Source organism: Loxodonta africana, chromosome 19 (genome assembly GCF_030014295.1).
Source record: "Loxodonta africana isolate mLoxAfr1 chromosome 19, mLoxAfr1.hap2, whole genome shotgun sequence".
Taxonomy (NCBI): domain Eukaryota; kingdom Metazoa; phylum Chordata; class Mammalia; order Proboscidea; family Elephantidae; genus Loxodonta; species Loxodonta africana.
The window spans coordinates 430,498-456,267 of NC_087360.1; the positions used below are offsets into that span (position 1 = coordinate 430,498).

Genomic DNA, 25,770 nt, shown 5'->3' on the forward strand with positions numbered 1-25,770 from the left:
CCGTCTGCGCCCGGGACCCGCCCGGCCGCTCCCGACCCGGAGCGCGTGGCAGGTGTGCCCAGGTGTGCCGCCCTCCCTCACCAGCCCCCAGCAGCCCAGGTCGCCGCCGGCCGAGGAACTGACATCCACTGGAATGGGAACTAGTTTTTAAAAACCGGCAAGAAGAAACGGAGGAGCAGCCCGGGGCCTCCTGGCATCTCCACGTGGATGCTAAGGGCACCACACACTTAAATCCGAAGTGGACCCTGGAGTCCCGCCCCGAATTTTCTCGTGTCAGTAAAGGCATCGCCAGCCACCCAGCGGTTCAGGACAGAAACCGTGAGTCCTTTCTTTGCCCAAAAGTGCGCTTGGTTTACTACGGATGCGGGTCCAAGCCGTCCAGTTCCCCATTCCTCCATCCACCTATCCCAGGCCCTGGTCACTGCTCCCGGAGTTGTTGCAACGGCTTCAAACTCCGGGCTTTTATCCATTTCCAATCTTTTTTTTTTTTTCCTCAGAAACCAAAGTTTAAAAAATGTTTTTTATCCCCATTCCCACCCATATCGTTTTGAAGCTCGTCCCAGACGTCTTACTACTTCCCTGAAGCACTGAGGCACCATTGCGGGGTCTGCTGTGCAAAGCCCTGAATAGAGGGGTGCAGGTGAGGCTGCCAGCAGGGGCCCTGCCAGACCCCCATGATCCTCCCGTGACCCCCACTGTTAGTACTCGAGACCCCAGTGACCCTTCCTGACTCTCAGCATGGCTCCTGTGAGGACACCCAGGGGGCTCAGAGGTCCTGGTCTTTGGATTCTCCTGAGGAAGCAGCCCATGGTCAGGGAGGCCTCACCTCCACCCTGATCATCCCAGTGGGCCTGGAGGGCCGCCCTGCCCGTGGGCCCCATGGAAGCCAGGAGCCAAGGGGTACTGCTGCTGGTGGGGAGGGTGCCCCCCGGGCCTGGCAGGGCCGTGGCCAGCCAGCTTGTTCACTGTGCTTGCAAGATCAGAAGATCTGGGACCTGCCACTGGTCCGACCACGCTGACTGCTGCCGCAAGGGGGGAGCCCAGGCTGCACATCCAGCGACGGTGACCTGTTAGCTCCGGGAGGAGCTTCAGCAAAGAGGCAACGAGCACCTGCAGTGGGAAGCAGTGGGGGCACTGAAACCTCCTGGGTCTACAAACATGACTTGTGTTTATCTCTGAAAGAGGGAATAACCAGTAAAAAAACAAAAAAGCGGTTGTCACTGCCATCTCATGGTGACTGCGTGTGTGTCCGAGTAGAACTGTGCTCCACAGGGTTTTCAGGGGCTGAGTTTTTGGACGTAGGTCTCCAGGTCCTTCTTTTGAGGTACCTCTGAGTGGGCTCGAAACTCCAACCTTTTGGTGAGTAGCCAAGCACGTTAACTGATCACACCACCCCGGGATTCCAGTACTGATTGCCGAAATCCAAACAGTAGTCCCACAAACCAAGTGGCAGGTGTGTCACATGGCTCCACGAAGAACCCGCCATGGGAATCAGATCCAAGAGGCTGAATCACAGGGGTTTGAGCAGAGAAAACAAAATACATGAAGTAACAAATTCGAGGAAAGCTTTTCTGATTTAAAGAAAGACCCATGTCTTTGGACTGATACAATTTTATGTGTCCCAAGCAGGATAACTTAAAAGAAAAAGAAGATGACAAACACCTAAAGCCACCTGGGTGAACTATCTGAATTCCAGGGATAGAGAGAAATACCAACAGGGGCCATGTCCACACTGCAGGTGGCGCCCCTGAGGAGACGGTCACTGAGGACGAGTCCTGGAAAGCCCAGCCTTGTGGAGACAGTGGCACCTGCCATACTGCAAAGATGAATGGGTGACAGCACTAGACGGATGGGAGAGGAGAGAGCTCCCAGCAGAGGAAAGAGAAGGAGAGCAGAGCCTGGGGTGTGGGCAGCGGTGTGTGTGAGTTTTCTCTCAGGATATACGAAGTATCTCTCATTGTTTCTTGGAAGAAGAGGTGTGCCATGTGATCTCAGGTTTGTCAAGAGCGTAATGACTTGTTGTTTGAGACGCGTGCTCTTCCCTGGGTTGTTAGGAATATACCTCAGATGACAAAGGAGTTAAGGGGTTTCCTTTGGAAGATTGCTTTGAGTTGTGAGTCCAACTTCTTAGAAGATAGCACTCTAAAGTCTCTCAGATTCAGTGAAGAGCCCATTTTTGATCATTTTCAAGAGACCACAAAGTGCTTATAATGTCTTAAGGCCTCCTGGGAGGAAAATGAACAAAGCAAATGGCAACTCTGAATGCAGGCTCTCCGGGCCAGGAGGAATGAGGGGCTCCCACACAGAACATCTGTAATGACAGCCACCCTGCCTTGCTCTGCTCAACGACTCCAGCTCCCAGCACCCCAGGCTCTTCTCTTTCCTCTGCCAGGAACTCTCTCCTCACCCGTCCATCCCCTGTTGGTCACTCCTCTTTCAGTGCAGCCGGTGCCCCTGTCTCCATAAAGCCGGTCTGGCCTCCTTGCTAACCTAGGTCTTGCTTCCCTGCAGCCTCCTAGTACCTCCTGTGGGTATCTGTCACACTCCCCACAATTTGTTTATAGGTCCGTTTCCCCAACTAGATCAAAAATTCCTAATTGACAAGGGGGCACAATTAGAGAATAATTTTGGGGGGATTTGTCACGTCTTTGGCATCAGTATTTCACTCAGCAGATTGAGATACTGCGAAATCAAACCTGAAGTTGATGTCTGGGAGGAGATGCTTCCCAGAGAACGTGCAGCACACAGTAGCCATTGAATAGATGTCTAGTGAATGAACAGCTGTGTGTGTGGAGATGAACGCAGACCGCCCAGATGAGACCAAGCGGAAGCTCCTCATTGGAACTTGGTCTAGCAGAGGGCCAGCCCCATTACCATGTTTGGCAGAGACCCACAGGTGGGCAGGGGGCTGGGAAGGCTTCCAGTGAGTAAAGGGATGCTTCAGATGTGCCCTGCTAGAGACTGGAGGTGTGGGGACCATATTTGGCTTTCTCTGCAGGTCTTGCATTAGAAGCAGGGGCAAAAAAGAAGGCAACTGGCAGCTATGAGCCAGGTCCAGGCCACTGTGGATGGCTGCCAGGCCATGGGTCAGAGTCCTGTTGTCATACGTCATCTGGCTGAGGTCCATTTGTACATTCAGTTCTCATGGGGAGTGATCAAAGACTTTCTCATGGGGGTGAACACAGAACAGGTAGAATAAAGGAAGCCGCCTTTAGAAGGAAGAGGCTCGGCTGGAGATGAACCTCACTGACGCTGTTTTGCCTTGGGCGACTTGTGGGCCTCAGTCCTGTTAAGTCTGTGCTTTGGGGGTTGGCGTCTTTTCTGAGAGCAGCAGCCTTAGGAGCCACTCTCACGTCTATCCAGAGGAGCAGGTGGGACCTGGGACAAATAGATAGGACCACTGGAACATACACAGGTATTAACTGTTAGGGGGGGCTCTTTGCAAAGGAAATCTGATCTCCTGCATCTGCTTGAGTTTTTGGTTTTTCTGGGTGTAAGTATGCAGGAGGCCCCCAGGGAGGGCTGGGGGACCAGCAGCCCTGGCTTGAACCTGAGCTCTGCCTTTCACCGGGGGCGCCCGATGCGGGGGGTAACATCACCTTATCTCATTGGTACCAGGAGGTTAAACCTCAGCTTCCTGTTTTGCTGTGAGGATTAAGAGAAATTGGGTGGGTATAGCCCAGCCTGAGGGGTGATGCTCAAAAAGAGGTAACCATGGTCTAGGGGGAGTCCTGTGCAAATGACGAACACGTTTGGCTGCTAACCAAAAGGTTGGAGGCTCGAGTCCACCCAGATGCACCTTGGAAGGAAGTTTTACTTTGAAAAAACTGGCCACTGAAAACCCCTGTGAGTAAAGTTCTTCTCTGACACACATGGGGTAGTCACGAGTCAGGGTCAACTCTGTGGCAACTGGGTTTTTTTTTTGTTTGTTTGTTTCTTTGTTTTTAATCACACACACTGAAATAGGCTTTCAGGTGCATTTTTAAAGGTAAAATTAAAAAGAAGCAATGGTAGTGTACTCTGCCATGTGTAGCAGCCTCCAGCAGCATTTTCTTTCCTCCAAGCCTTTGTCATTTCTTTGGCAGCAGATCAAAATAGTACCCTGAATCTGCACTGTCATGTTCCTTTTTGAAATTAACAACAATCGTGCACTTACAATGCCGTTGTTCCTTATGACCAAACCAAAACCAAAGCCACTGCTGTCGAGTCGATTCCGATTCACAGCGACTTTATATGTTACCTATGAGCTTTGCTTTATTATAGGTGAGTTTCAGTCTATAAAACTATGTTGTTGCTGGGTGCTGTCAAGTTGATTCCGACCCATTGTGACCCTGTGCACAACAGAGCGAACCACTGCCCGGTCCTGCACCATCCTCTTAGTTGTTGCTTGTGCCCATTGTTGCAGCTGCTGTGTTAATTCATCGCATTGAGGGTCTTTCTCTTTTTGCTGACCCTCTACTTTACCAAGCATGATATCCTTCTTCAGTGACTGATTCCTTCTCATAACATGTCCAAAGTATGTGAGATGAAGTCTCGCCATCCTTGCTTCTAAGGAGCATTCTGGTTGTACTTCTTCCAAGACAGGTTTGTTCGTTCTTCTGGTTGTCCATGTTATATTCAATATTCTTCCCCAACACCATAACTCAAAGGTGTCAATTCTTCTTTGGTCTTCCTTATTCACTGTCCAGCTTTCAAATGCGTATGAGGTGATTAAAAACACTATGGCTTGGGTCAGGCGCACCCTAGTCCTCAAGGTGATATCTTTGCTTTTCAACACTTTAAAGAGGTATTTTGCAGCAGATTTGCCCAATGTAGTGTGTCTTTTGATTTCTTGACTGTTGCTTCCATGGCTGTTGATTGTGGATTGAAATAAAATGAAATCCTTGACAACCTCAGTCTTTTCTCCATTCATCATGATGTTGCTTATTGGCCCAGTTGTGAGGATTTTTGTTTTCTTCATGTTGAAGTGTAATCCATACTGAAGGCTGTGGTCTTTGATCTTCATCAGTAAGTGCTTCATGTCCTCTTGACTTTCAGCAAGCAAGGTTGTGTCATCTGCATAATGCAGGTTGTTAATGACTTTTCCTCCAATCCTGATGCCCCATTCTTCATATAGTCCATCTTCTTGGATTACTTGCTTAGCATACAGATCGAATAGGCATGGTGAAAGGACACAAGCTTGACGCACACGTTTCCTGACTTTAAACCATGCATATCTCCTTGTTCTGTTTGAACGACTGCCTCTTGATCCATGTATAGATTCCTCATGAGCACGATTAAGTGTTCCGGAATTCCCATTCTCCGAAATGTAATCCATAATTTGTTATGGTCCACAAGTTGAATGCCTTTGCATAGTCAATAAAACACAGGCGAACATCCAAGTGCAGCAGAGCTGTGTGCCCTGCGACTTGTCATTTTTGTTAAGAACACGGTATGTGACGTTAAGCTCCCTTGTCTTTGCTGAGGTGCTGTGTTGCTCTGTCACTAAGGGGAAGCAGCTCATACAGGCAGAAGGGCAGTGTATGGATTTTTGGGAGGGCACAAAATGAATCTTAGGTAATGACAAGTGCAGAGACTGCTCTAGAGAAAACACCACTTCCTGGTGTGCAGACAGCAGCTGGGCTTGTGTGTGCCGCTGTGTGGAGTGTGACGGAGAAAGAAATGAGCCTGGCACCCCTCCATCCCTGTCAAGTCACCCAGCGGTCTGTCCCCAAGACCTGCCTCTCCCCGCCCCCTACACCTGCCAGACCCCAAGCCCCTTAGATTTGTGACTGTATGGCGCTCCCCTCCCACCCCCAATACCACCGTCAGGGCTGGTCAGACCCTCTCCTGGTCTGGGCAGTCTGACTGAGTCAGGTGGGGGGGCCTGGTGTGCCTTTGCTTTGGGCTCAGCTCAGAGGTGCCCCCATGTGCACTTTCTCCGCTGTGTTCTCAGGGCCCTCGATGGTGGCCTTGCTCTACGATTGTCCGCCCCTCACCACAGCTAACTCCCTGAGCAGGGGAGGCCTCATGATGGGGGAAGGGCTGGGGAGGCCAAGGCTGCAGAGGTAGGCTGGCCACAGTTGGGGCTGTGCCATTTCAGGAAGCCCAGGGAGGTGGGCGTTTTCCTCTGTTGGTTGCTCTGAATGGCCTGGGAGGCTTAAAGAGCAGAATTCAACTCTGCTTGGCAACACAGTGACCCTGGTAATGAACAGAATTGGTGAGACTTCCCTGGAAATGTCTGAGAACCAAAGGTTCAGACAGGACGTGGAGTCGGGAGCCCCTGTCTCACAGGTGAGGAAACCAAGTCCCAGCAGGTGCAGAGATTTCCTCGGGCCACTCAGCAGACAGGTGCGCCCCAGCACTGAGCCCTGCCCTGACTGGAGGCAGGAAGGACCGGGGCAGAGGGTGGGCGCCACCACTGTGGGCCGCCAGAGGGCGCCAGAGGACGGCCAGCACGTGGGAAATGTCAACGTGGGCGTCGGCGGAGCAGGGGCCAGGGTGGAGGTGTGAGGGGCTGGCCTGCCGGTTCTTTCCACCTGGGGGGAGGCCGCGCTCGCGGACCCCAGCCCTCCCGTTCCCAAGGCGAAACTGTAGGGGATGCGACGCCAGGAGCGAGGCCGGGGGCAGGGCTTCCTTCTGGGGACGGAAATGTTTTAAAACCGACTGGGACGCCTGCACAAGTCTGCAAACACGCTAAGGCTGCTGGGCTGGGCCGTGAGGCGTGTGCACTGTCTCAGCACAGACATGGTCACACCAGAGAAAGACCCGGGCCTCGCAGTGGGCCCCATCGCTGAGATGGCCAGGTGTCACCTGAGTGTGGCTAGGGAGTGCCAGCTGAGAGCTGATGGCCACAGGCCACTCACCCTTCCACTGAGTAGGGGGACAGGAGAGGGCATCAGCCCTGCTGGGCCTGCTCCCCACATGGGAACACAGCGGGGGGGGCCACTGGAGATGCCCCCACATCCCCTCCCCTTCATGGCTCCAAACGAGGGACCAGGAGAGATGGAGGGTGTTCGGGTGTGCTGGGCTGAGGCGGGATTGTGAGGGCAGTGGCTCCAAGAAGATGTGCCTTCCTGGGAGGGGGCCCGGGAAGGTGAGCGGGAGCACAGGCTGCAGCCCGCCGGGGCTCCTTATCGCGCGGGCGGGTGCTGCCTAGACGGAGCCACTGGCTCAATGCAAAGCATTCAATGCCCTGGGGAGGAGCGGTGGGACTCCCAGTGGCCACAGGAGTCGGGTGACAGGCAGTAGTCAGGGAGGGCCTCTCGAAGGGGGACCCCGGGGAGGCTCCCAAGCTGGCGCACAGGCTGCCCGGAGCCCTGGGAGCAGGTGTCCCACAGACTCACTTTGTGTGACTGGGAGGGACCTCCACATACTGGCTGAGGTCAGCTCTGGGGAGCAGCCTGGAGGCAAGTGGTAGCTGCCCTGGGCTTGTGTGTCCGTCTCTCTGGCAGGAGCTGAGCAGATGGCCTGTCCTGGGGGGCCCCTCCCACCACTGATGCTGCTGCTGTTGCTGCCACCCCTGGTGCCACAGGCATCCCTGGGCCACTTAAAGAAACATTCCTACACACACAAGGTCAGTGCACGGCCAGGGCCTGTCTGTATACCTGGGCCCTCCTGGGCACACAGACTCCTCCTTCCCACAGCTGCCCATTCTTCCCTCTGGGTCCCCCAAAAGGTGCAATGTGTGCCACACCTCGGGTCCCCTGGGACAGCCAACACTCGGGGGCTGGGCCTGGGAGCGCCACCAGTGGCTCCTCTTCCCTGTAAGCCCATGAGTCCAGGTGTACCCCCAGCTTGCAGTGGGGACCCCCAAGGACAGGGGAGGCCATCACAACCTCAGAGGGACACAGGCCATTGGACCCAGTGCCCATCCATCTGTCACGGTTCAGGCATCCTTCCCAAGGGGCTGCCTCCTGGTTCCCTTCTCAGTGAAGGTCCCCCAGAAACCCAGGCGATGGCTGGAGCCCCCTGTGGTCGCTCCCCACAGCCAATGACTGGCAGAGCTTCTGGGTCTGACTCCCCAGATGCTGTCCAGTGAGTGAACCCCCTCCACTCTCCCTGGCTCATCTTCAGTTGTCCACATCCTCCCAGTCAATCAGATCTGAAACTTTCCCTGATGAACACTGGCCCCTTGTGGTCTCCAGGACCTTTGGGGCCTGTGGGGGTCCAAGCTATGTTCACACCAACACAGAGACATACTCCCTCACAAACTTGTCCATGTGATGGGTAACATCACAGACTGGCTGCAGGGAAGGAATGGGACCTGCTGGCACTTGTTAAGCCAGATGTTGAAAGATTTGCAAGAATGTAAAACATGGTGACTCTGCTCACTAATTTTTTTGTTTGTTTGGAAAGTATACCTATTTTTCATTAAGCTACATCATTTGGGTTAAGCTATAAGGAGTTTATTATTGCTACTTTCAAATTAATACAGAATAGTTGAATCTTTTCTCTAGTGTCAAATGCAGTGCAAGTCGATAGACGAACCCACATGAACAAAAGCCCTTGGGGGTCCTCACTAATTTTCTAAGATTGTAAAGGAGTTTTTGAGACCAAAAGTTTTGAGAACCTCTGTTTGAAGGGACAAAGGCCACGCTTCCCCGTGGCTTCTGTTCAGGAGGTAGCAGGCACTTGGTGCACAGTGCCAGGACATGGGACCTGGCCCGCTGCTGTTGACCCTGTGACCTCGGCAGGCCCCTCGGCAGGCCTCTCGGCCTCTGAGCCCATTTCTTTGTCTGTAAGATGCAGGGTGATGTGAGGCTACCCAGTGTCCGGTCCGTTGGTAGCTGAGTCTCCTCCCAGCCCTGTGCTCTGCTGCTCACGGGCTTCCCTCTCACTGTGCCTTAGTTTACTCTTCTGCCGGTGTGGCTCACAGCAGATGCTGGGATTGCCCACCCCTTCCCTTCCTCCCCTGGGTACCCCACCACTGAAGACATGGGTGTCCTTCTGGCAGGTTCACCAACACAGCACAGGGCTCTGGTCACATGATCCGGGCTTGAGGGACACAAATTGGGGAGCCCCTCCTGGCAGGGGCGCTGGGCCTGTGGACTGATAGCCTGGGCAGGCCTGGGAGCCTCTCTGCCTCCGCAGGGTATCAGCGAGCCCTGCCAGGAGCACCTGGAGTGCCAGAGCCGGTGCTGTGTCACCAACAGCCTGAGCCCGCAGAAGTTCTGCACCCCACAGACCATCTTCCTTCGCTGCCTGCCCTGGAGAAAGGTGCGTGTGGTCAGGGGGTGGCGGGACGAGGAGGAAGGAGGAGGTTGTCCTGGGGGCCCCGGAGGAAGGGCAGGGTTTTTGCCACCTGCAGCCCCTCGGGTACAGCTGCTTGGAGCACAAGGAGTGCCACAGCTCATGCTGTGCCATGACGGAGAACGCCATGCAGAAGGTCTGCACTTCCAGGACCATCTTCTTGCAATGTATACCTTGGCGCAAGGTGAGCCGTGCCCGGGCGAGGGGGACGCCAGCCCCGCGGGGGGAGGGCTGAGCAGCCAAGTCTGATGCGTCCCTGCAGCCAGACATGGACTTCTGCAGCCACCACGACGACTGCAACAGCAGGTGCTGCATCAGGCTGGTGGAGGGCGGCCACTACCGGTGCGTCCAGCAGAGTGGACTCATCAGACAGTGCCTTCCCTTGGTGGGTCCCGGGGGGCGTGTGGGTGAGGCTGTGCCCCGTCCCTCTCACTGACTTTGCTGTACCCTGCTGCCCAGCTTACAGTCAGGGGACCAATCCCTACAGAAATTAAGTAATTTGCCTGAGATAATGCCACTAGAAAATGAACGAGGGAGGTTTGAATACAGGTCTGCCACCTCCAGCCAGAACCTGCTATGGGCAGAGAGGGGTCAGCTTTAGGTCTCCAGTTCACAAAGCGGTGGAGCCTTGGTGGTTTGGAAAAGTAAACGGTGGATGGGCCACTGGACAGATGGGGTCCCTATCCTGTGCCCAAATCAGCCAGGGACCTGGCGCACTCCAGGAGGGGAGGATCCCAGCAAGGTGGCAGGGACCAGCAAGCGGGGTGCAGTTCCGGGGCCACAGGCATAGTCAGGGCACCGTTACTGGGACTGGTGAGCCATGAGGAGGACCCCTGTAGGAAGGGAGGGTGCTACCCCACCTCCTTTCTCCTGCCACCCTCTGAGCCCCTTCTGCCACCAGCCACTGGCTAGGTGTAACCAGAAATCCAAAAAGTAAGACAGCGTCGGTGATGTGGCCCACTGAGGCGAGCTCTAGGGGTCAGGGGTGGAGGGGGATTAAAGGGCACTGGACTGTGGGTGGGCTTCAGGGGTCCAGGGGCCACTTGAGAACACATACAAACTGCGTGTGAGTGCTGAAGTCAATGTCTGATGCCGGGATCCACACCTCCATCTGATTATAAAGGGGAGGCCAGAAGGTTGAGAAGCATGGGTATTTCTGAGCACTAACTGTGCCTACCATCTCACAGAACCATCAGCACCCAGGAGGTGAAGCTGTCAACCGAGATAATCTAGTTTCTGCTGGTGTCCTGACCCCGATAGGAGGCTGACATGTCATCAGGGCCAGTGAGAGAGAGATGTGTGATGGTCCCCTGACCCCATATTGTAGTCCCTCAGGTTGACCTGGAGCCTAGTTTGTGCAGTGGTTAAAAGCTATGACAAGCTATAGCCGCTAACCAAAAGGTTGGCAGTTCAAATCTACTAGCCGCTTCTTGGAAACTTTATGGGGCAGCTCTACTCTGTCCTGTACAGTCGCTATGAGTTGGAATTGACTCGATGGCAATTTTTTTTTTTTTTTTTAAGGTTGACTAGAGAGTGCTGGTGCTACAAGGGTTGAGTGCTGGGCTGCTAACGGAAAGGTTGGTGGTTTAAACTCACCCAGCAGCTCAGGGAAGAAAGAACAGGTGGTCTCTTTCCATAATGATTACAGAAAAGAAAATCCTATGGGGCAGCTCTACTCGGCCTCATACATGTGGTCACTATGAGTCAGAGTCGACTCGATGGCACCCAGCGATGACAGGTTGGTTGTAACCTCCACGTCTGCTCCTCCTTTGTGGGTGCACATTCTCCCATAAACTGTCTATTTTTGGTGTGCAGCGAAGAGGCTGACCTGGACCGTAGAGATGTCAGTGCTGGATGTGGTCATGCCTGGGGCCAACTTGGGTGGAAGGTCTGCTCACGGTTCCTGCTGTCACTGGACTCTGAAATATATGGGAGTTGAACCCATCTGTGCTTGCTCTGAACTGTGGACTCCTCTAGGCCAATTAAGTAAACTGCCTGTGCTCTGTGACAAGGAAGGCAGGTATAGACAACCTAATGACTAAACGTCAATAAAAGTCACTCCTGCTTCACCAGCGTGGATGGTCAAAGACAATTCTTTACGCTGTGAAGCCAGATTAAAGAGGTTGTTGGGGAGGGAAGGCCTTAAGGGAGGAAGACTCAGAGCCGAAGCCCCTCAGCCCTGTGAGCTCCCAGCAGCAAGAAGACGAGACTCCACCCTGAACATGCCCCAGGCCAGGCACAAGCCATGTGGGACTGACAGAGAGAGAGAGAGAGAGAAACTTCAGTCCAGACAGGGGAAAAAATAAAAGTAGTAAGGAAGAGCGAGAGGTGTTAGTTTCCTGGTGTACTGTATCTTAGGGACTGAGACCTCTCGGGCACGGCCAGTCCTGGAGGTGCCATCAGCCAGGACTTTATTGGTGTAATAACGTGGTGGTGAGGAGAGTGGGGCTTGTGGGCACGTACTATTTACGTCGGGGAAGATGAGACCTAGTAATGAGAACGGCAACCAGTTTGGGCAGCACTGCCCGGCCCGCACCCAGTTCTCACTGCAGTAGCACAGGGCTTAACACCTGCAGGGTGTGTGGCAAGCTGGGAGACCAGGCCACCCAGGCACACTGCCGGGCCCACCTTGGTGAGAGCCAGGCGGGGAGCATGGAGCCCAGCCCTGGGTCAGGACTGGGGGGGCAAGATCGCCCCCAGAGTGAGGAACGCTCTGTGTTAGAGCTGGAGGGACAGGGTTGAGGTGGAGCCTGGGCCAGCCTTTCAGATTCCTAACTGGGGTGGGAAGAGGCACACTACGTGCTTCAACAGACATTGGAGACAGAAAGAAGGGGCAGGGGGAGAGAGACAGAGAAAGAATGAAAAATACTCAGAAGTTTGTTCTTTGAAAACAGTAATGAGTCTGATGAGGGAGAGGAGCAACCAGTAAACAAATGTGAAAGGGGACAAAATCACAAAGGTTTTAAAAAATTATAGAAAAGACACATGCAACGTCTATACTAATGCATTCACAATCTTCAGAACAAAGATAATTGCCCAGGAAAATATATAAATTGCCCAAATTGTCTCTACAACTAGGTAGTAAAGCTGAAGAGACTGGCTACTTTTGAAATTAAGAAGGTGTAAAGGTCAACAAGGACTCAGCCCAAGTTCCTGTCTCACGGAAGCGTCCGGTGAGATGGCTGGTGTGTGCTCCGTGCCACATCAAACAAGGAGCACGCAGAATCGGAGCAGTGCAGGCCAACCTCACAGCATAAATGTGATGTCCTCAAAAAGATGCCAGCAAAACAGCTCTCAAGTTGCATCTCCACGAGTCATGATTTCCCATCAGGGTTCAGAAGTGGAGTAAAACCTGATCAGGTGATGGCTGCTCCCAGGGCCCAGCAAACCTTACAAGGCCAGCCTGGGCCTGGGGTCATGGCCCCAGTCAGGGTCAGGTCCATCCTCCAGGGCTGAACAAACCTGGGCCAGGCTGGCCCACAGCCCTGTGTGTGAAGGAGGAGGGTGCAAACCTCTGCATGTCACCATGTCCCTGTGTTCACCACGGGGCACCCCAACTCTGCTAGGTGCAGGTGCACGGTGCTGGGAAGGCGGAGAGCAAAGCCCGCCTCAAGGGGATGCATCAGCAAACATGGTAAACGTGGCGAGCCCCATGCAGAAGGTTAAATGGGGCTCAAGAGGGCAGGTGGCTCGGGTGGGGGTTGATGTCAGCTGGGGTGCGGGGAGGCCGCCAGGACAAGTGACCCAAGTCAGAAGCCATCATGCCGAGGCCAGAAGGGGGACAGTGTTTCAGGAGAGGGACTATCAGGAGCAAAGGGCCTGGGGCAGAAGGGTAGGAACCTTCAAGAGAGAGGCAGAGGAAACCAAGAAGGCGGAGATGGCAGCCAGGACTAAAGCCCATGGTGCCCTCCTCGGGGACAGGTTTCTAACAGGGAGGGACTCCCCCGACGCAGCTGGCAGGCCTCTTGAGGCACATCAGGGCTCCCTTCTCACACAAACGCCACACAAAACACGCAACCGCCGTTCATCCAAAACCAAAGTTGTATTTATCCTCAGTGACTGACATGGGGACAGAACGCTTAAGAGAACCGCGTCCACGGTGGGAAAGGGGCCTGAGGTCCCCAAGTGAACAGAGCCAACGGCTGCGGCTGGGAACTCCGTTGAGGCTCAGAAGCCCAGCACAGGCGCACGCCGTGGACACCAGGAGATAGAAAAGGGGCTTCACAGCCGGACGTGGTGCTCGTGGGCTCAGGAACACAAAACTGGAAACCAAAAGGGGACTGGGAGCAGGTGTGGGGGAGCAGCAGAGACACATCCGCAGACGCCTTCATGTCGGAGAGAAAATGTACAAACGTCTCTTTGTGACACACCTGTAGACTCCTGCACATCTACCATTCCACTGGTCTGCAATACTGATACCAAGAACACTGCCAGCGAACACAGGGGTCCACAGAGCGTCCCTGGCCCCAGCCGCGCGGTGTGTAGCTGGGCCCGTCAGCTGGGTCCATCTCCACGAGGCGCTGCAGGTGCTGGGACATTCCTGCGGGTGGGCGGGTGCTCGGCGTGGAACCCGCTCCTCCAAGGTCACGGAGACCTGCCTCGGGGATTGCATAGTCGAGTCGCTGCAGTTCAACTTCAGAGTGTTGCCAACTGACAGCGGGTGGGTTTTTTGTGACCATGTTAAACAGATAACCAGAGAGATTTCTAGAAACTTCTTATAAAGTCCACTAGGTTAAGAATTTAATAACATCCTGTATTTATATTAACAGACTATTTACACTTGTTTTCTTAAAAAAAAAAAAAAAGAAACTTCTTACACTTTTGCATAAAAGAATAAGGCAAAAGACAAACTTTTGTACATTATGGTTATTTCAATACGTATCTGTAGCTTCGTTTCCGAGTACCGGGAGGGCCAGGGCTGGCCTCACAGTGCGCTGGACTAAGGGCCCGTTTATTTCTCCATAAATAAGACAAAGGAACCCTGGGGATCTCGAGAGGGATCTGAGGCCGAAAAATTGCAAATTAAACTAAAAACAGAAAAGCAAACGCTTTTTTTTTTTTTTGGTTGTTTCTTTAAAATGTCTAAAGAGCACAAAATTAAAAAAATTACAAATCCATTAAAAACGAGTCTTACCTTTGGGAAAAAACGTACAAACTCTAATTTTTTTTCCAACAATAGCCTATTCTCAGGCTCCGAAAACAAGAGCGCACCTCCGGGGGTGCTGCAGTTAACCCCGATCCCGCAGTAGCGGGAGAAGCGAGCGTCGCCCCGGGATTTGTGGAACTGTGCTTAAGTTCTAGAAATTTACACGTAAAAAAGTTTACAGCAGTGCATTTGTGAAAGGGTCCCTGGTGCACACCGGCCGCCCAGGGAGGGCGGCCGCCCCGGGGACTACCGCGCCTCCACCTCCTGCGGGTTGCGGGTCGGGGAGTAGTCGCGCGCCTCGCCGGGCCCGGGCCCGAGGGGCGTAGTCCTGCGCGGGGGCGGCGGCCCTGGGGCGGCGGGCGGCGTGGGGGGCGCGGCCACCAGGGGCGGCGGGGCGCCCAGGGCGGCGGAGGCGGCGGGCGGTGTCCGCGCCAGGAGCCCGTTGTGCAGCGCGGCGCCAGCGGGCGCGAGGCGCGGGTAGTGCAGGGCGCCCAGCGGCGGCGGCAGCAGCGCGGCGCCGTCCAGGGAGGGGCCGGCGGCCGGCAGGTGCGCGCCCAGGTGCGCGGGAAGGTGCGGCGCGGCTCGCGCGCGCTCCAGCTCGTCCCGGCGCGCGGCCCGCCGGCGCTCAGGGCTGTAGTCGTGCGGCTCGCGGTCGCGGTAGGCGCGCTCGGCCGGCTCGTGGGGCGCTGGCGCGGCGGAGCAGGCCCGGCGCGGCGGCTCCCACGCGAAGCCGGGGCGCTCGCGGCCGGCTGGGGGCCCCAGCGCGGGCGCGTCTGCTTCCTCGCGCCGCTCCTCCTTGACCTTCACGGGGCCCTGGGGCGGCGCGGCGGCCGCGGACTCAGGCTGGCTCTCGGGCTCGCGACCCAGCAGGCCCGCCAGGCGCAGGGTGTCCCCTAGGGCCGCCTTGCTGTAGGGAGATGGCGGGCGCGCGGCCGCCTTGGCGCTGTCCTCCTTGGCCGGCGAGCGGCTCTCCTTGACGCGAGGTTCAGCCGCCTCGCGTTCGGTGGGGACCCCGGGCCGCCCCGATTCGCCCTGGCTGCCGCCGCGGAGGAGCAGAAGGCCGCTGACGGGGTGGCCGAGCGGCGCAGCGGGTGAGGCCCGGCTCAGCAGGCGCATCTTGTCCAGGGCGTCCCTGGGGGCGGACAAGGCAGCGGTCACTGTGGGCAAGAGGCAGCCACAGGGTTTGCAGCCTCCCGGCCCTCCGGGTTTCCTCCCAAAGTCGGATCTCAACTGGCAGGTCCCTCGGGGGATTGGTGTGTGTGTCGCTTAGCTCCCGTGGGATGGAGACCACCCAAGCCCGCACCCCACACCTGGCCCAAACCCACCTCTGCCCCTGGGGTCCTTGGACACCACGTATGGAGTAGAACCACTGGGCTCTGGACACCGAGATCGACACCTGCAGGAGACTCTGCACCCCCCTCCCCCCATAGTCCCCTTGGGCGTAACTCAGGGGTGCTAGGACTTTACAGCAAAGTGCCACTAACAGGTGGCCATCGGGAGGCCTTTTTCTCCGAGGACGAGGTGCCCTGGACAGTAGACCTGCCCTACCAGACTGGACAGGCTTCCCATCCACTCTGTCTGGGAAGAACCCAAAGTCACCCAAGCACTTCTGTTTTGGGGTGCTGCCTGGCTGCTGCTTGTCACTGCCATCTCCCCAGCTCACAGCCTCAGAGGCCTGTCCTGACCCTGTTGCCAAACAATGCAGCCTCCACCCAGGGGCTAGTGAAGGGAGGGTGGGGTATGGGGGCAGTTGCTCCCCCCAGCTCAAGTCCAAGGGGGCACCTGACGAGGCACAAACATTAAAGGTGCTTGACTGAGGCAGCTGGAAAGGGAGGGGAAAGTTTATGCTGATAGGTCACTGCTATCCACGTCTGTTCATCTTGAAACTGGAGGGGTGGCGCAGTTTACAGACCGTTAAGGGTGCTCAAATGGGGGGGCACAGCTTAGAGACTGCCCTTGGGCGCTTAAATTGAGGGTGCAACTTAGAGACTGCCCCTGGGTGCTGTTGCCCTCCCTGCTTCAGGACCACAGGCACCGCCTGCCCGTCTGAGGTTCCGGTCTGAAGTCTGCAATGAGTGGTTTTGGCTTATGGGGACTGCTACGCTGCCTCCTCCCCTCATCTTTATAAAGGCTGCAGTGGGAGAGGCTGGAATTGGGGGTCACGAAGACAAGGACCTGCTGAGGTGGCAGACCTCCCGCCAGGGCACTCGCGGGAGGGCAAGGAGGCTGCTTTGTGTTTGCAGTTGCCCAATTTCTCAAGTCGTGTTGCTGTTAGGTGCCGTCGAGTCGGTTCTGACTCATAGCAACCTCATGTACCAAAGAACGAAACACTGCTGGGTCCTGAGCCATCCTTAGAATCGTTGTTATGCTTGAGCCCACTGTTGCAGCCACTGTGTCAATCCACCTTGTTGAGGGTCTTCCTCTTTTCCGCTGACCCTGTACTCTGCCAAGCATGATGTCCTTCTCCAGGCACTGATCTCTCCTGACAACATGTCCAAAGTATGTAAGACGCAGCCTCGCCATTCTTGCTTCTAAGGAGCATTCTGGTTGTATTTCTTCCAACACAGATTTGTCCATTCTTTGCCAACACCACAATTCAAAGGCAACAATTCTTCTTGGGCCTTCCTTACTCATTGTCCAGCTTTCGCACGCATATGATGTGATTGAAAATACCATGGCTTGGGTCAGATGCACCTTAGTCTCAGGCTGTATACAGACGCAAATAAGACTTCTCCTCTTTCAACTGGTGCTGGACAGCCCCAGAGAAGTGGGGTCCCTCTGCTCTCAAACGCCAGCCCACGGCCACACCCCCTGGGCCCACGACCCCGCTCCCCTCTTCCACCCTTGCCTTCCCTCGGATGGCCCCAGACATGCAGCCTGGGGAGCCCTGCGCATCTTTCTGTGACTGCTGGCCGTCCCCACCCCGGCCTGTGAGCAGCCTCCGGGCTCCTCCCACTGGGAGCCTCAGGGTGGTCCTTCCTCCCTGGTCTCCGGCCCTGCGCGTTGCCCCCATGTCCACTCCGCAGCCCACTCACCGCTCACGCTCCTCCCTGCCCTTGTCCGGCTCTCGGTCGTGGTTGGTCAGGGTGGAGACGCGCTCAGCGTCCACCGGCTTGGGCCAAGAGGGCGGCGTGGGGAAGGAGGGCGGGGCCCGGTGCAGCCGGCTCCAGGCCTCTTGGGGGCTGTGCAAGCCGTGAAGTGAGGAGCCCTCCTTGTGGGCAAAGGCACCACCGGCTGCTGCAGTGGGGGCCAGGAGGGGGTGTGAGGCAGGCCACTCCACAGGACCGACCCAGCACAAACTGTGGAGGGCTGCGCCCAGGAGGCCCGGAGTGGGAGGTCCCGCCCATCTCAGGAGTCCTCTCCCAGGCGGAAGCTTAAAGTTCCAGGGGTCCTGCGAGGGGAGGGCCTGTGCAGACAGGGCGCAGGTGTGGAGGGCTTGCACGAGGAGGGGGCGGGAAAGGGCGGGGCATGCGCCGGCGGAGGGAGGGGCCCTTACTCAGTGCGTGGCTGCCCAGGCCCCCAAAAGCGTTGCTCCCCAGGCTGGCCAGGCCTCCGAAGGTGCTCGATCTGCTGAAAGGGTCTGTGGAGGTAGGGCAGGGCACGGGATCTGTATGGCCCCACGTGGCTCCGCTCCGCCCCACTCCCCACTGGCCCCACTGCAGAGGCTTTGAGCCTAGCAGGTGCTACCCAAGCACTTGCGGGGTGCCCTGGGACCTGGGGTCATCCCCGCCCCCAGTCTGCTGAGGGAGCTGGTCAGGGTGTCACAGGCCTTGGGCCGGGTACCTACCTGCCAGATGACTGGTGGGCAGGAAGCTGCTGTGATGAGCAGAGGGTCCGAATGGGCTGGTGGTGGGGTGAGCGGCACCTGGCAGAGGGAAGGGGCGGCAGATGGACCAGGGCCTCAGGCTCCACTGCAGCCACAGTCTTGGACCCGGGAGTCCCGCCGGCAGCTGCCTGGGTCTGCAGTGTCGTTCATGGGGTGTGGGGCACCCCAGTTTCCCTCTGGGAGCCACTGCCTCCTATTCTCCTGTCCTCACTCTGACTTTGGGATGAAACACTTGACCAGGTTTGCCCACAGGAAGAGGTGGACTTAGACTGCTAAAAAGAGACTCCCCTCCCCCAGTCTGGGAGGATGACAATATGGGACCCCAAGGTGGAACCGGGAGGGAAGACAGGACCAAGACATGTGCAGAAACAGAGAACAGGCCCAGAGACACTGCGCTGTCATCGGGCTGGTCCTGATGCCAAGGACCTTGGAGCTGTCAGCTTTGAGGGCTGGAAATGATCCTGTTTACCTAAGACAGTGGGTTGGGTTTTCTGTCCCGATGGCACAACTGAGTCGTGAAAGCTGAAGACGGCACAGGCTCCCATCCACCCTGTGGGGCTCAGGCTGCACTGAGGTCCCCTCAGCATCTGCCCCATCACCCGTGGCTCCTCTGACACCCAGAGCCCCTCAGAGGCCCCCCTGCAGCCAAGCGCCAGACAGCAGCTGGGGGTGGGAATAAACCAGCCTTGTGAAGAGCCAGTAGGAGACACTGCTGTGGCTGTCAGGTCCCTGAGAGGGGCACACATCCTTCTTTGTTCCAGAGGCAAAAACAGGGGGTCCCCATCCTTCTGCCACTCCAACTCTCTCCAAGGCTTAATTTGGAGGAACTGCCAACAATGGCACCTCCAAATACCCTCCCAGCCCCCCACTGCAGATGGCTGGTCTCCCCTGAGCTCCCAGCTGCAACAGTCCCACTCCGTAGATGTAAATCCACACTTCCAAATAACCTGTAAATCAAAAACGCCAGATCGGAAAATAGTTTGACCCCAGTGCTACTGAAAATATAACGTATCAAAACACATGGACTGCAGTTAGGAAACAGGAATGTACAGGGTTAAACCCTACGGAGCAGTTCTACTCTGTCACCTTGAGTTGGAATCAACTGGACGGCAGTGGGATACACATTATGGGAAAACACCAAAGACTTAATATTCTAAACCTGCAACTTGAGAAGGCAGAACAAGGCAAAGTGTACATAAAGTAGAAGGGAGAAAGCAAACACATAGGCGAGGGGATCACAAAGCTATGACTTTCTTTTTAGATGCTAAGAAAATAGATCTCTGACAAGACTCATCAGGGGAAAAGAAGGTAGAAGGTACAGCTAAGCAATCCTAAGAGTCAGCGGTAAGAGGAGATGGTGAACATGTTGATGTTAATAGATATTAAAATTTACATTGAACTCAACTAATTCCTAGAAAAGTTTGTTACAAAAACAGACTCAAAAAGAAACAGAAAACTTAAATAGTTCTATGCCCCATAAAGAAAAATACCCACGAGTATAAATCATCAAGCCAGGAAGCTTAATATGCGAGTTCTACCAAGTCTTTAAAGCAAAAATGACTTCAGTCTCAGAAAAATGCTTCCAGAGAACAGAAAAAGGGAAACTCAACACGTTTACGGGAGGCAGACACACCCTTGACAACAGAACTAGCCAGAGTCACAGCAGGAAGGGAAATACACGCCAGACCCACTCAGGAAACCAATCGCCAACAAAATGTTGGCCAGGTGATTCCAGGAAGACATAAAAATGCTTATCCATCGGGACCAGGTTGGGCTTCTCCCAGCAACGCAGTGGATTAAAGGAGAAAAACAACAGGATGAACTTAACAGATGCAGAAAAAGCACGCCTTGGCACTCAGCACCCAGTCGTGACAGGAGGGGCTACTGGTGCTGGATGTACCCCATTTAGGCCCAGAAGCAGCCGTGATGCCTATGGTCACTGTTCCTACTCCACCTTGTACTGGAGGCCAGTAAGATAAGAGGAGGAAACAAAAGTTCTCTGGTTTGGATTAAAGAAACAACTATCGTCATTTGTAGAAGTGATTTTCTAAACAGGAAATGCAAAGGAATCTACAAATAATTTATGTTGATTAATAAGAACTTAACAAGATTGCTAGGTCCAGAGTCAATATATGACATACAAATCGATATTGAGAAGTCAATATGCAACAGCCCCTTAGAAAACGTAGTTTTCGAAATGCCAATCACAACATACGAAAAAACTACAAAACATCTTGGAATAATTCTAACAAGACCCATATAAATGCGAGAGATATACCATAGTTATGGACAGAGAGACATTACCATATAGATATGAATTCTCTTCAATTTAATGAACATTTTCAACCCAATTCCAATAAACTACTGCCCCCGCCCCCAACCAAGAGCTCTTGGTAGAACTTGACAAGCAGATTTAAAATTTTCACAGAAGAGCAAGGCAAGGACCTAACCACCAGATGCAAAGATTGGCTGTGAGGCTGCTCGAAGGGGTTCCACATGGCCACGAGGTCACATGAGGTCACACGCGGGCACACATGTGTGAACACACAATCATGGGGTCAGTAATGTTCTGGACAGCTGGGTGTCCATGGAAGGAAAAGGCACTAGGATGGGGGCAGGGGTGGGGGACACAAAGAGGGTTGAAGGCCCAGAGCTGACACCCTAGACTGAGTGGACACCCCGGTGCTTGTGGTGCCACCCCAGGTCAGGGGGGTCCCGTGGTGAAGCAAGGAGGCCCTGCCCTCACAGGCCACAACCAGACATATGTACTGTGTGACATGGGTGCCATGTGAACAGACTGGGGGTGGGTGCTTGCCTGGACAGGGCAGTCAGGGAGAGCGCACCAGGGAGCGGGACCATGGAACAGAGCTCTTGAGAAGCCTGCGGCAGGCTCGGGTGGCCGTCACACTAGGGCTGCTACAAAGTGGCCCCAGCCGGCGTCTGGGAGCCTGGATTCCTGCAGAGCCTCATCGCCCCCCGATGAGGTATCTGCCTATGCCTAGACTGTGTGCAAACAATGTGGGCTGTGCTGACCCCCTGCTTCCTCAGGGAGGAAGGTGCCAGGCGGAGATGCCTACTGACCAGCCCCAAAAACCCTGGGTGCAAGTCTCTAACGAGCCTCCCTGGGGGACAACACGTCACACATGCACACTCATCGCTGAGGGAATGGACTGCCCCATGTGATGCCATGAGGAAAGGACCCTGGAAGCTTGTCCTGGTGTCTCCCAACTCCACCCCACATGCCTCTTCCCTGTTTGTGCTCTCTGCCCTTGTGTCATAACGAATCACGGCCTTGCGTACAACCACACACCGTGTCCCGCAGGCCTCCTGGTGGACCTGGGGGTGTTGGGGACCCAGCGCAGAAGCGAGCTCAAGGGGAGCAGACAAGTGTGGCTGTGGTGGACAAGGGGGGCCGAACAGTTTCCTGCCCTTCTGAGAAAAGCCAAACACCCCTCCCGGGAGGGAGGCTGGGCTGGGAGACAAGAAGGGAGTCCTGCCTGGGGGATGGGCATGATGTCACAACAAGAAGTCCAGAGAAGGGTCAGGCTGGCATGTGAGGAGCTGGCATGTGAGGGGTGACGGGTATGACACATGCATTTGGGGCAAGGACCCCGGGTGTGACAGACGTGTAAGGGGCTGGCAGTTGGGGAGAGGACCCCGGGTGTGACAGACGTGTAGGGGCAGGCAGTTGGGGAGAGGACCCTGGGCGTGACAGATGTGTAGGGGTAGGCAGTCAGGGTGTGGACCCTGGGTGTGACAGACGTGTAGGGGTAGGCAGTTGGGGACAGGGCCCTGGGTGTGACAGACATGTGAGGGGCAGGCAGTCAAGGAGAGGACCCCGGGTATGACAGACGTGTGAGGGGCCGGCAGTCACAGTGAGGACCCTGGGTGTGACAGGTGTGCTGGGGGCCGGCAGTTGGGGAGAGGACCCCAGGTGTGACAGGTGTGCGGGGGGCCAGCAGTTACGGTGAGGACCCTGGGTGTGACAGGGCAGGCAGTCAAGTGGAGGACCTCAGCCAGGCGTGTGGGTGAGTGGGGGATCCCCAAGGCTGTGTGGAGCCTCACGGGCTCCACGCCACTGCCCCTGCCCCTTCTGGGGCTCAGACTGGCTCTGGGGAAAGGCTGGGGCGGGGGAGAACTGGAGGCTGAACTGCCTCAGCTTCACCCGGAGTTACCCTACAGAAAGCAAAAGGGACGCTGCTGTGTCCACAGCATTCTCCCACCCCAGGCACAGACGAGGGCTGGGGCTGTACCGAGGTCAGAGGGTGGGAAGCACGCTTTGCCAGATAGCACACCCTCCACAGGCCTCACCGGTGCTGGAGAAGAAGGGCCGTGTCAGGTCCTGCGGGGAGTGAAGACCAGCAAACACGCCTGGGGCCGGGGGCCGGCTAAACAGGTCCAGCTTGGTGCCCACCTCCGGCTTGTGGGGGTCCAGCTGCATCTGCTGAGGGACAGGAGGTGTCCAAGTGGCAGCCTGGCCCAAGGGGCGGCGAGGTCTGAGATCTGAGCACGTGAGCACACGCACACACGCATGTGCACACACACGCTTGGGCTCGCCCGGCCTCCAGAGTCCACCTCATCTCGCTGGCTCCATCCCCACCCCCTTGCACTCCCCTCCCACCTGGTCCTTGGATGCTGGGAGCCACCAGGCACTGAGCCTGTGTTGCAGGGACACCCATGCCTGGCCTGTGAACAATGACATGGTGATGTAGCCCACCTTTATCTTCTGTTGATGATGGTAGATCTGCCAGGCAATCTGCACGTGCACCGCACACCACTTCCCTGGTTTCTGCTGGGACAGAAGGGGGACAAGCTCAGGGAGGGCACAGCACCACCTCCCGCCCCCACCCCTGCCCGACATGCCCCAAGCTCCTCCCCCACCCAGGAGTGATCCCTTCCTCCCAGGGGAGGCACACGGACACACAAATACAGACATGCTCACATGCATAGACACACACTCGCATAATTTCATAGGTACACAACACACACACACAGGTGTAAACAGACATGCACATACAGACATGCTCACACATGCACACAGACATGCATGCAGACACGTTCACACAGGCACACTAACACAAACTAACACATGTACACACAGAATGCTTACACACTCATGTAGACATGATCACACACGCAGATACGTTCAGATATACTAACAGATATGCTAACACAGACATGCACAGACATGTTCATGCATGCATACTCAGACACGCTCACACATACACACAGACGTGCTCACACATCATGCAGACACGCTCACACATGCACACAGACACGCTCACACAAACACACGTATACTCACCCTGACCACTGTCCTGTAATGGTCTGACACCTGTGGTGGATACGGAGAAGAGATGTCATCTCCACCCCTGCAGGTGGCCTAGCCCTGGGAGGATGGGAGGCGACAGAACCTAGGGCTCCCGAGGCCCTTCTCCTGTGACTCCCCTAGGTGGGGGTGGCCTTTGCGGTCCGTTTGGGGAAGGGGTGGGGGAAGGGCCAGCACCTACCACGGGGGCCTTCTGAAGGAGAGCATGGACAGCACTGGCCCGGCCTGTCACTTCAATGGGGCTGGATGCCTGAGGAGAGAGGGGGGCGTGAAACCCCTGCAGGGTTGGGGGCACAGACCACCCTGCCTGTGATCCCCAGGGAGCCTGGCCCCTCACTGGGACCCCCCCGCACCTGGTTGCTGGACATTCTTTGAGGTGGGTAGGGCCTGGCTGTGGCGGGCAGGCCCAACTTTCCATGGGGTGAAGGACCCAGGTGCCCCACTCTGGGCTGCCCAGCAGACCTCACCTTGGCCCCGCCCCCAAAGAGCTCCTGCCTAAGAGGAGGGTAGCAGAACTGGGAGGGTTAGATGCTGAGCCAGGCTGGAGGGGAGGGCGGGGAGACCCCACGGGGGCAGGGCTGCCGTGCACCTGCTTGCTCCCTACTGGGCCCACGTGTCCCCCCCGCCACAAGTACCTGTGCAGGTGGGCACCCAGACCCCACCTCACCACCCTGGACCCCGGACACACGCAGTTCCCCTAAGAGCCACCCCAGCTGTGCCCACCCGCCTGCCTGAAGTACCTTGGGCTGGAAAGCGCCCTGCAGGGACCCAAAGGGGCCGGGGTGCGGCAGCAGGGCGGGCATGCCTGGGACAGCCGGAGGGTAGGATGGGAAGAACTGCAGAGAGGCACATGGTTAGGGGCAGGAACAATCCCACAGACCGGGCCCACCAGGTCCCCACCTCCAGAGGAAGGCAGCACTGACTCGCCCAACCGCCCCTGGAGAACAACCTCAGCCAGGTGGTAGGGGGCAGGAGAGGCCTGCCCACCCAGTGCCAGGCCCAGCAACCCTGATGCCCAGTGCCCCCCAGCCTCAGGCCAGAGTGTGGGGGTTCTCAGGGGATGCCCTGAGGGACACTCACGCTCACACTGGAATGTCGGAAGTAGGGGCTATCCAGCTTGGGGGCGTACTTGTCAAACTGAGAGAAAAAAGAAATGGGGGTGAGGCCTCCACCGCACGGCAACGCCCTCCGCTGGGCCCAGCACCCCCACCCCCAGTGCCCCATGCCAGCTGGGGCTCGTGCAGCTGGCAGCCAGCCATTCCCTGGACCTAGCCCTGAGCTCAGACCCACAGGCCAAGTTCAGGGACCAGGACAAGGTCCCTTCCACTAGTGTCCCTGCAGGGTCAGGACCCACAGCCTGAGCGGCAGAGCAGCCCACGATCAGAGGGGTTTGCCCAGGCCATGGCAGGCACGGGGCCTGGGCCGGCCACCGCGCGAAGGAACAGGCCATACAGCCAACACATGGGTGGCTGCCGGTGACAACCGGTGGGAGCTTGGCTCACAGGACGTGGCCTTGGAAACCAGGAAACCCTGTGGGGGAGATCCTGTGTCCCTGTGGGCCCCTCGGGCTGTGTGGGCTCACATGGCCCTAGCACCCGTCCCGTGGGCGCATGTGGACTGCACGACCCTGAGGGAGACGGGGGAGCGGGGTGGCCCCGCTGCGCTGCCCAGCAGAGGCGTGCGGCCGGGATGGGAGCGGGCCGCCCGTGGTGTGTGCGTGCGTGCAAGTGCGCCATGCCCGCGCCCCCCGCCCCCCGCCCCCCGCCCCTACGCACCGGCGGGGGTGCGGCGGGCGGCATCGGGGGCAGCCCCGGCGGGAAGGGGGCGAATGAGTGTTGGTGCTGGTGTGTGTGCTGGTGTGTGTGTTGGTGCTGGTGGAACTCCGCCCGCAGCGGCGCCCCCGGACCCAAGGAGGCCCCGGGCCGCGCCGAGCTCTGGACCAGAAAGCGCGTGTTCAGCTCTTGCCTGAGCAGCTCGTGATCTACGAGAGAAGAAGAGAGAGAGACAGAGAGGCACGTCGGCCACGGGCTCCCGGGGGGCGAGGCGGGTAGTCACCTGGCACTCCCGGTCTTGGCAGGCCCCACCGCGGCGGCCGCTCGCCAGGTGCACACTCAGGGGTGGAGGGAAGAGGGGGGCCTGTGACCAAGTACCAATCAGAATCCCCGAGGGAGGCTGGCAGTACATGATTGGTGGGCTGAGGGAGACCAACAGGCTGGCATCTGGAGGTGAGAGAGAAGA

General features: G+C 56.7%; 2 protein-coding genes across 15 annotated transcripts in view; one reads left to right on the plus strand and one right to left on the minus strand.

The window, feature by feature from the left end:
* The first annotated feature begins 53 nt into the window (after positions 1-53).
* Positions 54-14,170, plus strand: LRCOL1 (leucine rich colipase like 1). Of its 5 annotated transcripts, none has more exons than XR_010318540.1 (6): positions 54-3,415; positions 7,434-7,555; positions 9,073-9,415; positions 9,494-9,616; positions 10,753-10,969; positions 11,047-14,170. XR_010318540.1 is itself a non-coding variant. In XM_064271997.1 (6 exons), exons 2-6 carry the CDS (start codon positions 7,445-7,447, stop codon positions 10,759-10,761), a joined length of 495 nt encoding a protein of 164 aa, XP_064128067.1. In that variant the 5' UTR covers positions 54-3,415; positions 7,434-7,444; the 3' UTR covers positions 10,762-14,170. The 5 variants fall into 5 exon arrangements, 4 of the variants coding, with proteins under 4 accessions (XP_064128067.1, XP_064128064.1, XP_064128065.1 ...); XM_064271997.1 differs by having other exon boundaries at positions 9,073-9,198; positions 9,290-9,415; positions 10,753-14,170; XM_064271994.1 differs by having other exon boundaries at positions 10,753-14,170.
* An 81-nt stretch (positions 14,171-14,251) lies between these two features.
* The window catches only part of FBRSL1 (fibrosin like 1), a 69,256-nt gene continuing 57,737 nt past the window's right edge, over positions 14,252-25,770 (minus strand). For 2 of the 10 annotated variants that reach the window (XM_064271988.1, XM_064271983.1), the window contains 12 exons: positions 25,683-25,751; positions 25,308-25,513; positions 24,613-24,669; positions 24,273-24,368; positions 23,714-23,782; positions 23,509-23,538; positions 22,921-22,995; positions 22,515-22,647; positions 18,165-18,242; positions 17,874-17,957; positions 17,413-17,614; positions 14,252-15,509 (listed from right to left, as the gene is read on the minus strand). In XM_064271988.1, the coding sequence (XP_064128058.1) occupies positions 14,624-15,509; positions 17,413-17,614; positions 17,874-17,957; positions 18,165-18,242; positions 22,515-22,647; positions 22,921-22,995; positions 23,509-23,538; positions 23,714-23,782; positions 24,273-24,368; positions 24,613-24,669; positions 25,308-25,513; positions 25,683-25,751 (1,985 nt within the window). In that variant the 3' untranslated portion in view covers positions 14,252-14,623. Of the gene's footprint in view, positions 15,510-17,412; positions 17,615-17,873; positions 17,958-18,164; positions 18,243-22,514; positions 22,648-22,920; positions 22,996-23,508; positions 23,539-23,713; positions 23,783-24,272; positions 24,369-24,612; positions 24,670-25,307; positions 25,514-25,587; positions 25,752-25,770 lie in introns of all 10 variants that reach the window. The other 8 variants (XM_064271987.1, XM_064271984.1, XM_064271985.1 and 5 more) reach the window with 8 other exon arrangements.

Bases quoted from the DNA above. Each gene is read 5' to 3' on its own strand.
- LRCOL1 (XM_064271994.1), top strand. From the start codon at position 7,445: ATGGCCTGTCCTGGGGGGCCCCTCCCACCACTGATGCTGCTGCTGTTG. The intron at 7,556-9,072 runs GTCAGTGCACGG...CTGCCTCCGCAG, and splicing joins AACATTCCTACACACACAAG to GGTATCAGCGAGCCCTGCCA. The intron at 9,416-9,493 runs GTGAGCCGTGCC...GCGTCCCTGCAG, and splicing joins AATGTATACCTTGGCGCAAG to CCAGACATGGACTTCTGCAG.